The sequence below is a fragment of the Mobula birostris genome, chromosome 15 (assembly GCF_030028105.1).
Source record: "Mobula birostris isolate sMobBir1 chromosome 15, sMobBir1.hap1, whole genome shotgun sequence".
Classification (NCBI taxonomy): domain Eukaryota; kingdom Metazoa; phylum Chordata; class Chondrichthyes; order Myliobatiformes; family Myliobatidae; genus Mobula; species Mobula birostris.
In genome coordinates, this window is record NC_092384.1 from 80,363,011 (window position 1) to 80,375,858 (window position 12,848).

The 12,848-nt window shown below is 44.8% G+C and overlaps 1 protein-coding gene across 2 annotated transcripts in view; it reads left to right on the plus strand.

Moving 5' to 3' along the window:
- LOC140210751 (fatty acyl-CoA hydrolase precursor, medium chain-like) overlaps positions 1 to 12,848 on the plus strand; it is a 95,786-nt gene that overhangs the window by 68,975 nt on the left and 13,963 nt on the right. For both annotated transcript variants that reach the window (XM_072279991.1, XM_072279992.1), the window contains exons 10-11: positions 2,700 to 2,844; positions 11,175 to 11,324. In XM_072279991.1, the coding sequence (XP_072136092.1) occupies positions 2,700 to 2,844; positions 11,175 to 11,324 (295 nt within the window). The remainder of the gene's footprint in view (positions 1 to 2,699; positions 2,845 to 11,174; positions 11,325 to 12,848) is intronic.

A 12,848-nucleotide genomic window follows, 5' to 3' on the forward strand; every position in this document is an offset into this window, starting at 1 on the left:
TGCCTTTTTTCGTAACAGTGAAAACACCTTCTGTTAGCGAAAACACGTAACTAATGTAGGTCTTTCGTAACAGTGAGGTTTCGTAAAGCGAACGTTCGAAAAGCGGGGGACACCTGTAATTATAACATATAGTTACAGCAGTGCAAAACAATACCATAATTTGATGAAGAACAGATTATAGGCACAGTAAAAAGAAGTCTCAAAGTCCTGAGTCGATCGACTCCCGAGTCCCCGATAGCAGGCAGCAAAAGGGAGAAGCTCCCTGCCATAAACCTCCAGGCACCGTCAACTTGCCGATACCTTGGAAGCAGCTGACCACAGCCGACACTGAGTCCATCTGTCCGAAAACTCCGAGCTTCCAACTAGCCTCTCGGATACAGCCTCCCGAGCGCCATCCTCTGCCGAGCGCCTTCGACCTCTCCCTGGCCGCAGAAACACGCAAAGCCGAGGATTTCGGGGCCTTCAGCTCCGGAGATTCCAGTTACCACACAGTAGCAGCGGCAGCGAAACGGGCATTTCAGAAATTTTCCAGATGTTCCTCAGTGCTCTCACGTCTATCTCCATCAAATCAGGATTGTGTACAGTCCCCTACTTGACAGATAACAGACATCATCACTGAGGTGGCCGCGCGCGCTGCCATTGTGCTGCCATCTTCTCCCCCCTCCCGGGAGGTTAATGCAGACAAGTACAAAGTGTTGCACTTCAGGAGGACCAACCAGGGTAGGTCTTGCACAGTGAACAGTAAGGTGCTGAGGAAAGTGGTAGAACGAAGAGATCTGGGAATACCAGTACATAATTAAATGACGTCACAGGTAGAGAGGATCATAAAGAAAACTTTTGGTACATTGGCCTTCATAAATCAATGTACTGAACACAGGAGATGGGATGTTATGTTGAAGTTGTATAAGGCCTAATTTGGAGTATTGTGTGCAATTTTGGTCATCTACCTACAGGGAAGATGCAAGCAAGGTTGAAAGAGCACAGAGAAAATTTACAAGCATGCTGCTGGGCCTGGAGGGCCTGAGTTATGAAGAAAGATTGAATAGGTTATGTCTGTATTCTTCAGAACATAGAAGATTGAGAGGAGATTTGCTAGAGGCACACAAAATTATGATGAGGACAGATAGGGTAAATGCAAGCAGGCTGCAAGAATTACATTGCAAAACTGGAAAAAACCCAGATCTCCCACTGTGAAGAAATAGACTGAGGAAATGATTAAGATTTCATCATATGAACACATGTTGGGAAGAATTAACAGTGTGTTGGGAAGAATTAACAGTTAGGGAGAAGTGCAAGACGCGTGGGATCAATTTTGGATGTATCTTAATTTAAACTTAAGTTAGAACTTCTTTCTGTTTCTAAATTTTACTTGTTTTCCTGTCATGGGATGGCTGTGTAAATATGCTGTACTCTATCTGCTCTATGACATGCTGTGCTTTTGTAAAATAAGAATAAATAATAATAAAAATTTGAATTACAAAAGAAAAGTACAAGCAGGCTTTTTCCACTCAGGTTGGGTAAGACTACAACCAGTGGTCATGGGTTCAGGGTGAAAAATGAGACGTTTTAGGGGAACTTGAGAGGAAACCTATTTTCACTGAGGGTCGTGCGAGTGTAGAATGAGCTGACAGTACAAGTGGTGCACGCAAGCTCAATTTCAATGTTTAAGAGAAGTTTGGATAGGTACATGGATTGTAGGGATGTGGAGGGCTGTGGTTGATGGGAGTAGTCAGTTTAAATAGTTTCTGCATGGACTAGATGGGCTGAAGGGTCTGTTTCTGTTCTGTACTTCTGTATGACTCTATGGTTTCAATGAGATTGCTCATCAGTTTCAGCGAGAGCTGTGATGTGTTTCAGAGAGATCTCTGACGGGTTTCAGCGAGACCTCTGATGGTTTTCAGACTTCTGATCGAATTCAGCTCGACATCTGATGTGTTTCAGCGGGATCTCTGACGGGTTTCAGCGGGATCTCTGAAGGGTTTCAGTGAGACCTCTGACTGGTTTCAGCAAGATCTCTGTACATATTTCATAGTATATATGTTTAGTTTTTCATAAATTCTATTGTCTGTCTTAATTTTCCTGTAAATGCCTGTAAGGAAGTGAATCTCAAGGTGGTATTTGGAAATGTACATAATTTGATCATAAATTTACTGCGTGAAGAAGTTTGTTTATTTACTTAGAGATACAGAGAGGAACAGCCCCTTCTGTCCCAACAAGCTACACAACTCAGCAGCTCACCTCTATTAACCCTAGCATACTCACAGGACAACTTACAATGACCAATTAACCTACTAACCGTCCTTGAACTGTGGAGGGGAAAAGAGCATCCAGAGGAAAACACACAGTCACAGGGAGAACGTAGAAACTCCGTACAGATGGGGCTGGAATTGAACTTCGAACTCTGAAATGCCCTGAACTGTAACAGTGTTGCACTAGCCACTACGCTACCATGGCGCCCAGTTGCCCGTCAGGTCTTCTTTCAATCTTCACCCCTTCTTAAATCACACCCCCTAGTTTTTGGTTCTCTTTCGCTGGGGGAAAGGCCATGCGTTCACCCTGTCTGTGCCCCAGTCTGTTAGGAGATTGAGGTTTACAAAGTTCTGCTGTACGATGGCATTTCAGCGGGGCGCATACTATTGTCTTGTGAATCTGCTCTGCTAGAGTTAACTGTGGCTGTGTTGGTCCCTTTCTGAGGGCAGCTGACAGAGGAGGTGGTGCAACGAGCCCAAGACGAGTACATGGGAGACACACAGGACAGGACAGAGATCAGAGACCTACACCTTGAGTTGCTGGGAGATGTGTTTATGTTAGAGCCTACAATCCGAGCTGCCAGATATTTCAGAGGTAAGAGATCCAAACGAGTATCCTGTCTTCATGTCTCGCACCGTGAATACATCGAACATAAAACACAGAAGAGTACAGCACAGGAACAGGCCCTTCGACTCACTATGTTATGTCAAACCCATTACGTAAATCATTAAATGGCCAATATATTCTGCCTGTACAATGTCCATATCCTTGCACTTTTCTCATATTCATCCGAACACCAACTGTCTCTTTAATGTCCCTAATGTATCTGCACCCCCGCCTCGCCCCAGGCAGCGCATACTAGGCACCCACCACACATTGTATATAAAAACTTGCTTCTCATATCACCCTTGAAATTTCCTCCTCTTACCTCTCTGTGTAATAACATAACGCTGACATACAACCCGACCCCCATGCAACTGACTCTAGTTAGAAACTGTTCAGCAACACACTCCTGACACAATTCAGTGGCATAGTGTCCCAAATAAACAACAGGAATCCTGGCTGTTTTCTCAATTTGTGTTTGTTTTTTAAGAGTTCGCCCAAATGAGTGGTTGCCCTGATTAATCAATGGCCAATTAATTGGAATCCACTGTATTTATGAAAGAAAACTTACCCCAGACACTTCCATGAAGCTTTGCCCCTCTCACCCTAAGCCTAAAACCTCTAGTATTTAACATTTGGGAATTTAACTTGAGAAAAGCACGGACTGTCTCCACTCAGCCTCCGGCACTTCAGAGGAATTTTTATCCAAGTTTATTCAACCTCTCCTCACAATTTATACTCTTTAATCCCAGCAACATCCTGGTGAACCTCTCCTGCATCCTCTCCAAAGCTTCCACATCCTTCTTGTAATGGGGTGATTGGAACTGTACACAATACTCCAAGTGTGGCCGAACCAAACTCTTATATGTGACTTGTCAACTTTTCCACTCATGTCAATCATTTCAAAACATAAGAACATCGAGGAAGTACAAAAGGAAATCTAAAGTTCGAAGTAAATTTATTAAAGTACTTATGTGTCTACATATACAACCCTGGGCATACTCAATAAATCCATAATAGAATTATAACCATAATAGAATCAATGAAAGATTGCACCAACTTGGGCGATCAATGAGTGTACAAAAGAGATAAACTGTGCATTCAAAAATAAAGAAAGAATATTAATAAATAAATGAGCAATAAATATCAAAAACATGAGATGAAGTGTCCGTGAAAGTGAGTCCATAGCTCGTGGGAACATTTCAATGATGAAGTGAAGTTGGGTGAAATTATCCCCTTTGGGTCAAGAGTCTGATGCTTGAGGGGTAATAACAATTCCTAGTTCTAAAAAGAGAATGCACAATATAGTGTCACAGTTACAGAGAAAATACAGGATGGGCAATATACTTGGCACAAGCACCACAACAAAGTATATTGTGAGGTCAAGAATTCATTATTATTGGTCTGTTTAGATTTAGATTTAATGTCAGAGAATGTATACGGGACACAACCTGAAATTCACACTCTTCACGGACGTCAATAAAACAAAAGACCCCTTCAATGAATGACAGAACATCAAAGCCCTGAAACCCCTCTCCCCCCCCCACCCTTTGCAGAAGCAGCAGCAAGCATCAACTCCTCCCTCCCCCTCCCTACACACCAGCAAAAGCATCAACTCCTCCCTCCCCCTCCCTACACACCAGCAAAAGCATCAACTCCTCCCTCCCCCTCCCTACACACCAGCAAAAGCATCAACTCCTCCCTCCCCCTCCCTACACACCAGCAAAAACATCAACTCCTCCCTCCCCCTCCCTACACACCAGCAAAAGCACCAACTCCTCCTCCCCCTCCCTACACACCAGAAAGCACATCAACTCCTCCCCCCCCACACTTCTATACTTTGAACTTTATTGTCGCCAAACAATTGGTACTAGAACGTACAATCATCACAGCGATATTTGATTCTGCGCTTCGCGCTCCCTGGAGTACAAATATTAAATATTAAAAATATTTAAAATTAGTAAATATTAAAATTTTAAATTATAAATCATAAATAGAAAATAGAAAAATGGGAAGTGAGGTAGTGCAAAAAAAACCCAGAGGCAGGTCCGGATATTTGGAGAGTATGGCCCAGATCCGGGACAGGATCCGTTCAGCAGTCTTATCACAGTTGGAAAGAAGCTGTTCCCCAATCTGGCCGTACCAGTCTTCAAGCTCCTGAACCTTCTCCCAGAGGGAAGAGGGACAAAATGTCTGTTGGCTGGGTGGGTTGTGTCCTTGATTATCCTGGCAGCACTGCTCCGACAGCATGCGGTGTAATGTGAGTCCACAGACGGAAAATTGGTTTCTGTGATGTGCTGCGCTGTGTTCACGATCTTCTGCAGCTTCTTTCGGTCTTGGACAGGACAACTTCCATACCAGGTTGTGATGCACCCTAGAAGAATGCTTTCTACAGTGCATCTATAAAAATTAGTGAGGGTTTTAGGGGACAGGCCAAATTTCTTTAGTTTTCTCAGGAAGTAAAGGCGCTGGTGGGCCTTCATGGCAGTGAACTCTGCTTGGCTGGACCAAGTCAGGTCATTTGTGATATTGACCCCAAGGAACTTAAAAGTTTTTGACCTGTTCCACTTGCGCACCACCGATGTAAATTGGGTCGTGCAGTCCACTACTCCCTCTGAAGTCAACAACCAATTCCTTCATCTTGCTGACGTTGAGGGATAGGTTATTGTCTTCGCACCATGCCACCAGGTTCTTAATTTCCTCTCTGTACTCAAACTCATCTTTACCCAAGATGCGGCCTACAATTGTTGTGTCATCAGCAAATTTATATATTGAGTTTGATGGAAACTTGGCTACACACCATGGGTGTACAGTGAGTACATCTGGGGGCTGAGTGCACAGCCTTGTGGGTCACCGGTGCTAGAGTGATTGTAGAGGAGAGCTTGTCCCCTATTTTTACAGCCTAGGTCCTGTCTGTGAGGAAGTTGAAGATCCAGCTGCAGATCCGAGTGCTAAGGCCCAGGTTCCAGAGCTTAGGAATCAGTTTATTTGGAATGATGGTATTAAAGGCAGAGCTGTAGTCAATGAAAACCATCAACTCCTCCCTCCCCCTCCCTACACACCAGCAAAAGCATCAACTCCTCCTCCCCCTCCCTACACACCAGCAAAAGCATCAACTCCTCCCCCCACCCAGAGAATGCCGGAGGAACTCAGCAGGCCAGGCAGCATCTATGGAAAGAAGTACAGTCAGCATTTTGGGCCAAATCCCTTCAGCAGGTCGTCCCCACTTCCCCGACATGCAAACAACAGCCAAAGCCTCCAAAGAGACCTTGATCCAGAGTTCATCAAAACTGCAGTCCGTAACTGAGCACTCTGGTATGTCAGCCAGGCTCTCTCTCTCCAGCGAGGCAGAGAGGGGTTAGCTCAAGAGAGAAAAAGAGGGGTTGCTCAAGTACAGGGACTTTCTTCTGACAGCAGCCAGCGATTCACAAACACACGGGCTGCTGTTGTTTCGATGTTTCAGTCTCCCATGACGCTTCAGTTGACAAAATCAGCGAGGAACCATTTCATCCATAGGGCCAATCCCTGTGAGCACACGTCTTCCAGACCGTTCTTGGAGAGAACGAAACGTCAGGCCAACATGGACCTGAAAGACTGGCGGAACAGGGACCAAATGCGGGCAAATGAGACCAGATAAGGTAGACATCTTGGTCAGCACAGATTAGTTGGGCAGAAGGGCCTGTTTCTCTGCTGTATAACTCCATGACTATGACATTTTCCTGTCCATAGTAAAGAGGCTAATTGCTGCTTAGAATTTTGAATATTTATGGCCATTCAGCCCACACCTGCTAGCTCTACACGGACTCGTGTTCAGGAACAGATATTACCAATCGACCATCAGGCTCCTGAACCAGAGGGGATAACTTCACTCATCCCGACACTGAACTGATTCCACAACCTATGGATGTGCTTTCAAGGACTCTACAACTCGTGTTCTCAATGTTATGTAATTATGTTCATATTTATTTATTATTTATTGTGTTTTTGTATTTGCACACTTATTTTCTTTTGCTCATTGGTTGTTTGTCCATCTTTGTTTGTGTGAAATTTTTAAGACCATAAAACACAGGAGCAGAATTCGGCCATTTGGCCCATCGAGTCTGCTCCACCATTCAGTCATGGCTGATCTCTTTTTATTCTCTCCTCCCCAACCCCATTCCCTGGCCTTCTCTCCGTAACCTTTGATGCCATGTCCAATCAAGAACCTATCAACCTCTGCCTTAAATACACCCAACGACCTGGCCTCCACAGCTGCATGTGGTAACAAATTCCACAAATTCACCACCCTTTAGCTAAAGAAATTTCTCTGCATCTCTACTTTGAAAGGGCACCCCTCTATCCTGAGGTTGTGCCCTCTTTTCCTGGACTCCCCCACCATGGGAAACATCCATTCCACATCTACTCTGTCTAGTCCTTTTAGCATTCGAAAGGTTTCAATGAGATCCCCCCCTCATCCTTCTAAACTCCAGTGAGTACAAACCCAGAGCTATCAAACATTCCTCATGTGATAATCCTTCCATTCCTGAAATCATCCTTGTGAACCTCCTCAGGACCCTCTCCAATGCCAGCACATCTCTTCTAAGATGAGGAGCCCAAAACTGTTCACAATACTCAAGATGAGGCCTCACCAGTGTCTCATAACGCCTCAGCATCACATTCTTGCTCTTGTATTCCAGACCTCTTGAAATGAATGTTAATGTTGCATTAGCCTTCCTCACTGCCGACTCAACCTGCAAGTTAACCTTTAGGGTGTTCTGCACAAGGACCCCCAAATCCCTTTGCATCTCAGATTTTTGGATTTTTCTCCCCGTTTAGAAAATAGTTCTCGCATTTATTTCTGCTACCAAAGTACATGACCATGCATTTTCCAACATTATATTTCATTTGCCACTTTCTTGCCCATTCTGCTAATCTGTCTAGGTCCTTCTGCATCCTACCTGTTTTGTCAACACTATCTGCCCCTCCTCCAATCTTCATATTGTCTGCAAACTTGGCGACAAAGCCATCTATTTCATCATCTAAATTATTTATGTACAGCATAAAAAGAAGTGGTCCCAACACCGACCCCTGCGGAACACCACTAGTCACTGGCAGCCAACCAGAAAAGGATCCTTTTATTCCCACTCGCTGCCTCCTACCAATCAGCCAATGCTCTAACCATGTCAGTAATTTTCCTATAATACCATGGGCTCTTAACTTGGTAAGCAACCTCATGTGTGGCACTTTGTCAAAGGCCTTCTAAAAGTCCAAATATACAACATCCTCTGCATCCCCTTTATCTATCCTAGTTGTATTCTCAAAGAATTCCAACAGGTTTGTCAGGCAGAAATTTCCCTGAAAGAAACCATGCTGACTTTGTACTACCTTGTCCTGTGTCGCCAAGTGCTCTATCACCTTGTCTTTAAAAATTGACTCTAACATCTTCCCAATCACTGACGTCAAGCTAACTAGCCTATAATTTCCTTTCTGCTGCCTTCCTCCCTTCTTAAAAAGTGGAGTGACATTTGCAATTTTCCAGTCCTCTGACACCATGCCAGAGTCCAATTATTTTTGGAAGATCATTTCCGATGCTTCCACAATCTCTAATGCTACCTCTTTCAGGACCCTAGGGTGCAGTTTATCTGGTCCAGATGACTTATGTACCCTTAGGTCTTCCAGCTTTTTGAGCACCTTCTCCCTTGTAATAGTAACTGCACCCACTTCTCTTCTTTCACACACTACAACATCAGGCATACTGCTAGTGTTTTCCACAGTGAAGGCTGATGCAAAATACTCATTTAGTTCGTCTGCCATCTCCTTGGCTCCATTATTATTTCTGCGGCCTCATTTTCTTGCAGTCCTGTATTCACTCTCATCTCTCTTTTATTTTTACATATTTGAAAAATCTTTCACTATCCCCTTTGATATTATTTGCTAGCTTGCTTTCATATTTCATCATTTCCCTTCCAATAATTCTTTTGTTGCTCTCTGTTGGTTTTTAAAAACTTCCCAATCCTCTATCTTCCCACTAATTTTTGCTTTGTTGCATGCCCTCTCTTTTGTTTTCACATTAGCTTTGACTAGTAAATTTGCTGATGACACATAGGTTACAGATGTTACAGCGGGACATTGATAGGATGCAAAACTAGGCTGAGAAGTGGCAGATGAAGTTCAACCCAAATAAGTGTGAGCTGGTTCATTTTGGTAGGTCAAATATGATGGCAGAATGTAGCATTAATGGTAAGACTCTTGGCAGTGTGGAGGGTCAGAGGGATCTTGGGGTCCGAGTCCATTGGACTCTCAAAGCTGCTATGCAGGTTGACTCTGTGGTTAAGAAGGCGTACGGTGCATTGGCCTTCATCAATTGTGGGATTGAGTTTAAGAGCCGAGAGGTAATGTTGCAGCTATATAGGATCCTGATCAGACCTCAGATGGAGTACTGTGCTGAATTCTGGGCACCTCACTACAGGAAGGATGTGGAAACCATAGAAAGGGTGCAGAGGAGATTTACGAGGCTGTTGCCTGGATTGGGGAGCATGCTTATGAGAATAGGTTGAGTGTATTCAACCTTTTCCCCTTGGAGTGACCGAGGATGAGACGTGACCTGATAGGGGTGTACAAGACAATGAGAGGCATTGATCGTGTGGATAGTCAGAGGCTTTTTCCCAGGGCTGAAATGGCTAACATGAGAGGGCACAGTTTTAAGGTGCTTGGAGATGGGTACAGAGAAGATGTCAGGGGTAAGTTTTTTATGCAGAGAGTGGTGAGTGCGTGGAATGGGCTGCCGGCGGTGGTGGTGGAGGCAGAAACAATAGGGTCCTTTAAGAGACACCTGGATAGGTACATGGAGCTGTGGGTAAGCCTAGGTAATTCTAAGGTAAGGACATTTTCGGCACAGCTTTGTGGGCCAAAGGGCCTGTATTGTGCCATAGGTTTTCTATGTTTCTATGAGTACTTCTGTGTTTTTGGAATACATATGTCCTGCACCTTCCTCATCTTTCCCAGAAACACAAGCCATTGCTGCTCTGCTGACATCCCTGCCAGCAGCTCCTTCCAATTTACTTTGGCCAACTCCCTTCTCATATCACTGTAATTTCCTTTACTCCACTGAAATACTGCTACGTCACAGATTTTACTTTCTCCCTATCAAATTTCAAGTTGAGCACAATCATATTGTGATCGCTGGTTCCTTAGAATTCTTTTATTTTAAGCTCCCTAATCGCCTCGGGTTCATACATGACACCCAATCCAGTATAGCTGATCCCCTAGTAGGCTCAACAACAAGCTGCTCTAAAAACTATCTGTTAGGCAGTCATCAAACTCACTCTCTTTAGATCCATTACCAACCTGATTTTCCGATCGACCTGCATGTTAAAATCTCCCATGATTATCATAACATTGTCCTTTTGACATGCCTTATCTATTTCCTATTGTAATCTGTGGTCCACCTCCCAGCCACTGTTGGGAGGCCTGTATATAGCTGCAATCAGGGTCCTTTTACCCTTGCAGTTTCTTAACTCAACCCACAAGGATTCAACATCTTCTAATTCTGTGTCACATTTTCCGATCCCTTCTGATTTTCCGATCCTCCACTCTTTTCATTGATTCTATTGTATTTCTTTGAATCTACTGTGAATTCCCACAAGGAAATTAATGTTGGGGTAGTATATGGAGACTTTGATAATAAGTTTACTTTGAACTTTGACTGGGTAAATCCCACTTCCAGGGTGTCAATCGGTGGTCTTTGGAGTGTGCTTTCCAAGTGATCCTTCACTGGGGAGTGTTTCTACCTGCCTTCATCACCCATTCGGGCAGAAAGTTCCGGGACCTCACTACTCATTGAGTACTGTCCATATTCACAACTGCCACCAAGTGTAAATCTGCACCCCTCAGTACTAACTGCTCTTCCAAGGGGCTGATGCCTTACCTATTCACCATGTTTCAGTGTCCCCATTCCCAGCCCTTCCTGGGGGGGGGGGGGGAGCGGTTAATTTTTATTTTATTTCAAGATACAGCACAGTAACAGGCCCCTCTGGCCTACAAGTCCACTCCATCCAAGTACACACATATGACTAATTGACTTGTAACCCGTACGTCTGTGGAATGAGGGTGGAAATCAGAGCACCGGAGGCAATGCATGCCGGGAAGGGGAGAACAAACAAACTCTGTGCTGACAGCAGAGGGAATCTCTCCTTCACTAATCTAACCCCTACCCAGCATCTGGTTAGCAAATGTGCAGTTGTGGGAGAATAAAATGGAGGACCTGAGGGCATGATTGCTGTATCAGAGAGAAATGAGCGATTGTAATAATACTCTAATTTTCCTCTGTCTTCCCTCCTCAGATGCAGGGTGTCCTGTCTACCTGTACGAGTTCCAGCATAGCACGAGTTTCGCTAGGAAATGCCGTCCTGATTTTGTGAAGGCTGACCACGGAGACGAGATTGGTTATGTTTTTGGTAGTGCTTTCTGGAATGGAGATATTTTGATAAATGGTGAGAAACCCCTTCTGGGAGTTTGGTGACAACTAATGGGTAGCACGGTGGAGTAGCGGTTAGCGCGTTTGCCTTACAGCACCAGTGACGTTGGTTCAATACCCGCCGCTGACTGTAAGGAGTTTGTACGTTCTCCCCGTGACCGCATGGGTTTCCTCCGGGTGCTCCAGTCTCCTCCCACAGTCCAAAGACCTACGGGTTAGTGGGTTAACTGGACTCACAGTAGAATGGGGTGGTGAGGCCTCGTTCCAAAGACCTATGGGTTAGTAGGTTAATTGGACTCATGGTGGAATTGGGTGGCGAGGCCTTGTTTGGCTGGAAGGGCCTGTTACCATGCTGGCTCTCTAAAGAAAAGAAAATTAAATTAATCAACCCTCCATTCTCAGTCCAACAGTTCTGTGTACTTCCCTATTACTTAGTGAGGAGCTGAGGTCTGTTTGGAATCTGCGGACTGTTTTGTACCTGCAGATTTTTTATATATAATTTCAAAGATAGATGATGAGGTCGAGTTTATTGTCATGCACAGGTACGGTGAGGTCCAGGTGCAGAGAAAAACTTGCTTGCAGGAGCGTCAAGGGACGTAGCTGTAGACAACACAGGAAATATATACATTAACTCAAGAGATTCCGCAGATGCTGGAAATCCAGAGCAACACACACAAAATGCTGGAGGAACTCAGCAGCTCAGGCAGCATCTATGGAGAGAATAAACAGCTGACATTTCAGGTCAAGACCCTTCAGCAGGACTGGAAAGGAAAGGGGCAGAAGCCAGACTAAGAATTTGAAGGCAGGGGCAGGTGATAGGTGAGACCAGATGAGAGGAAAAGTGGGGGGCAAGAGAGGGGGAGGAATTAAGAAGCTGGGAGGGGAAAGATGGAAGATGTAAAGATCTAAAGAAGAAGGAATCTGATTGGAGAGGAGAGTGGACCATTGGAGAAAAGGAAGGAGGAAGGGAACCAGTGAGAGGAGATGGGCAGTTAAGGAAAAGAGGTGTAAGAGGGCAACCAGAATGGGGAATGGAAGGAGGGGAGGGGGGCTCTTATACATGTGACTTTGCCGAATAAATCACCGGCACATCCCTCCCAGCCACTGGTAACATCTAGAGGAGGTGCTGTTACAAGAAGGCAACGTCTATCATCTCCCAGAGCGGGTAGGATGGACGATGTTTGATCGCACGGTGCTCCGAGTGTGGTGAACAGGACTGGGACACCACTGCCACATTTGTACACCAAGAGTTGATCATGAAGCACTCGCCTCCTCCCCTGCCTTTGAAAGTCTTATCTTGGTGGTGTATTGTGAACCCGTCAATCTGAATCGCTGTGTCTCGAACGAAGGTTTTAACCAAGATTCTGTGAAACAACAGACGCAAATGGTCCTAATGTCCCCCTGGTACAACACCCTAGCTCTGAGATCTTATTTACCAGGAACTGTATTTGCCAGCAAGATCGTTGGCATTGGGAGTCAAAAACCACAGTTCCTTGAATGAACATCTAGTCCAGCTCGGCATCCTCTCTTCTGCCATCCT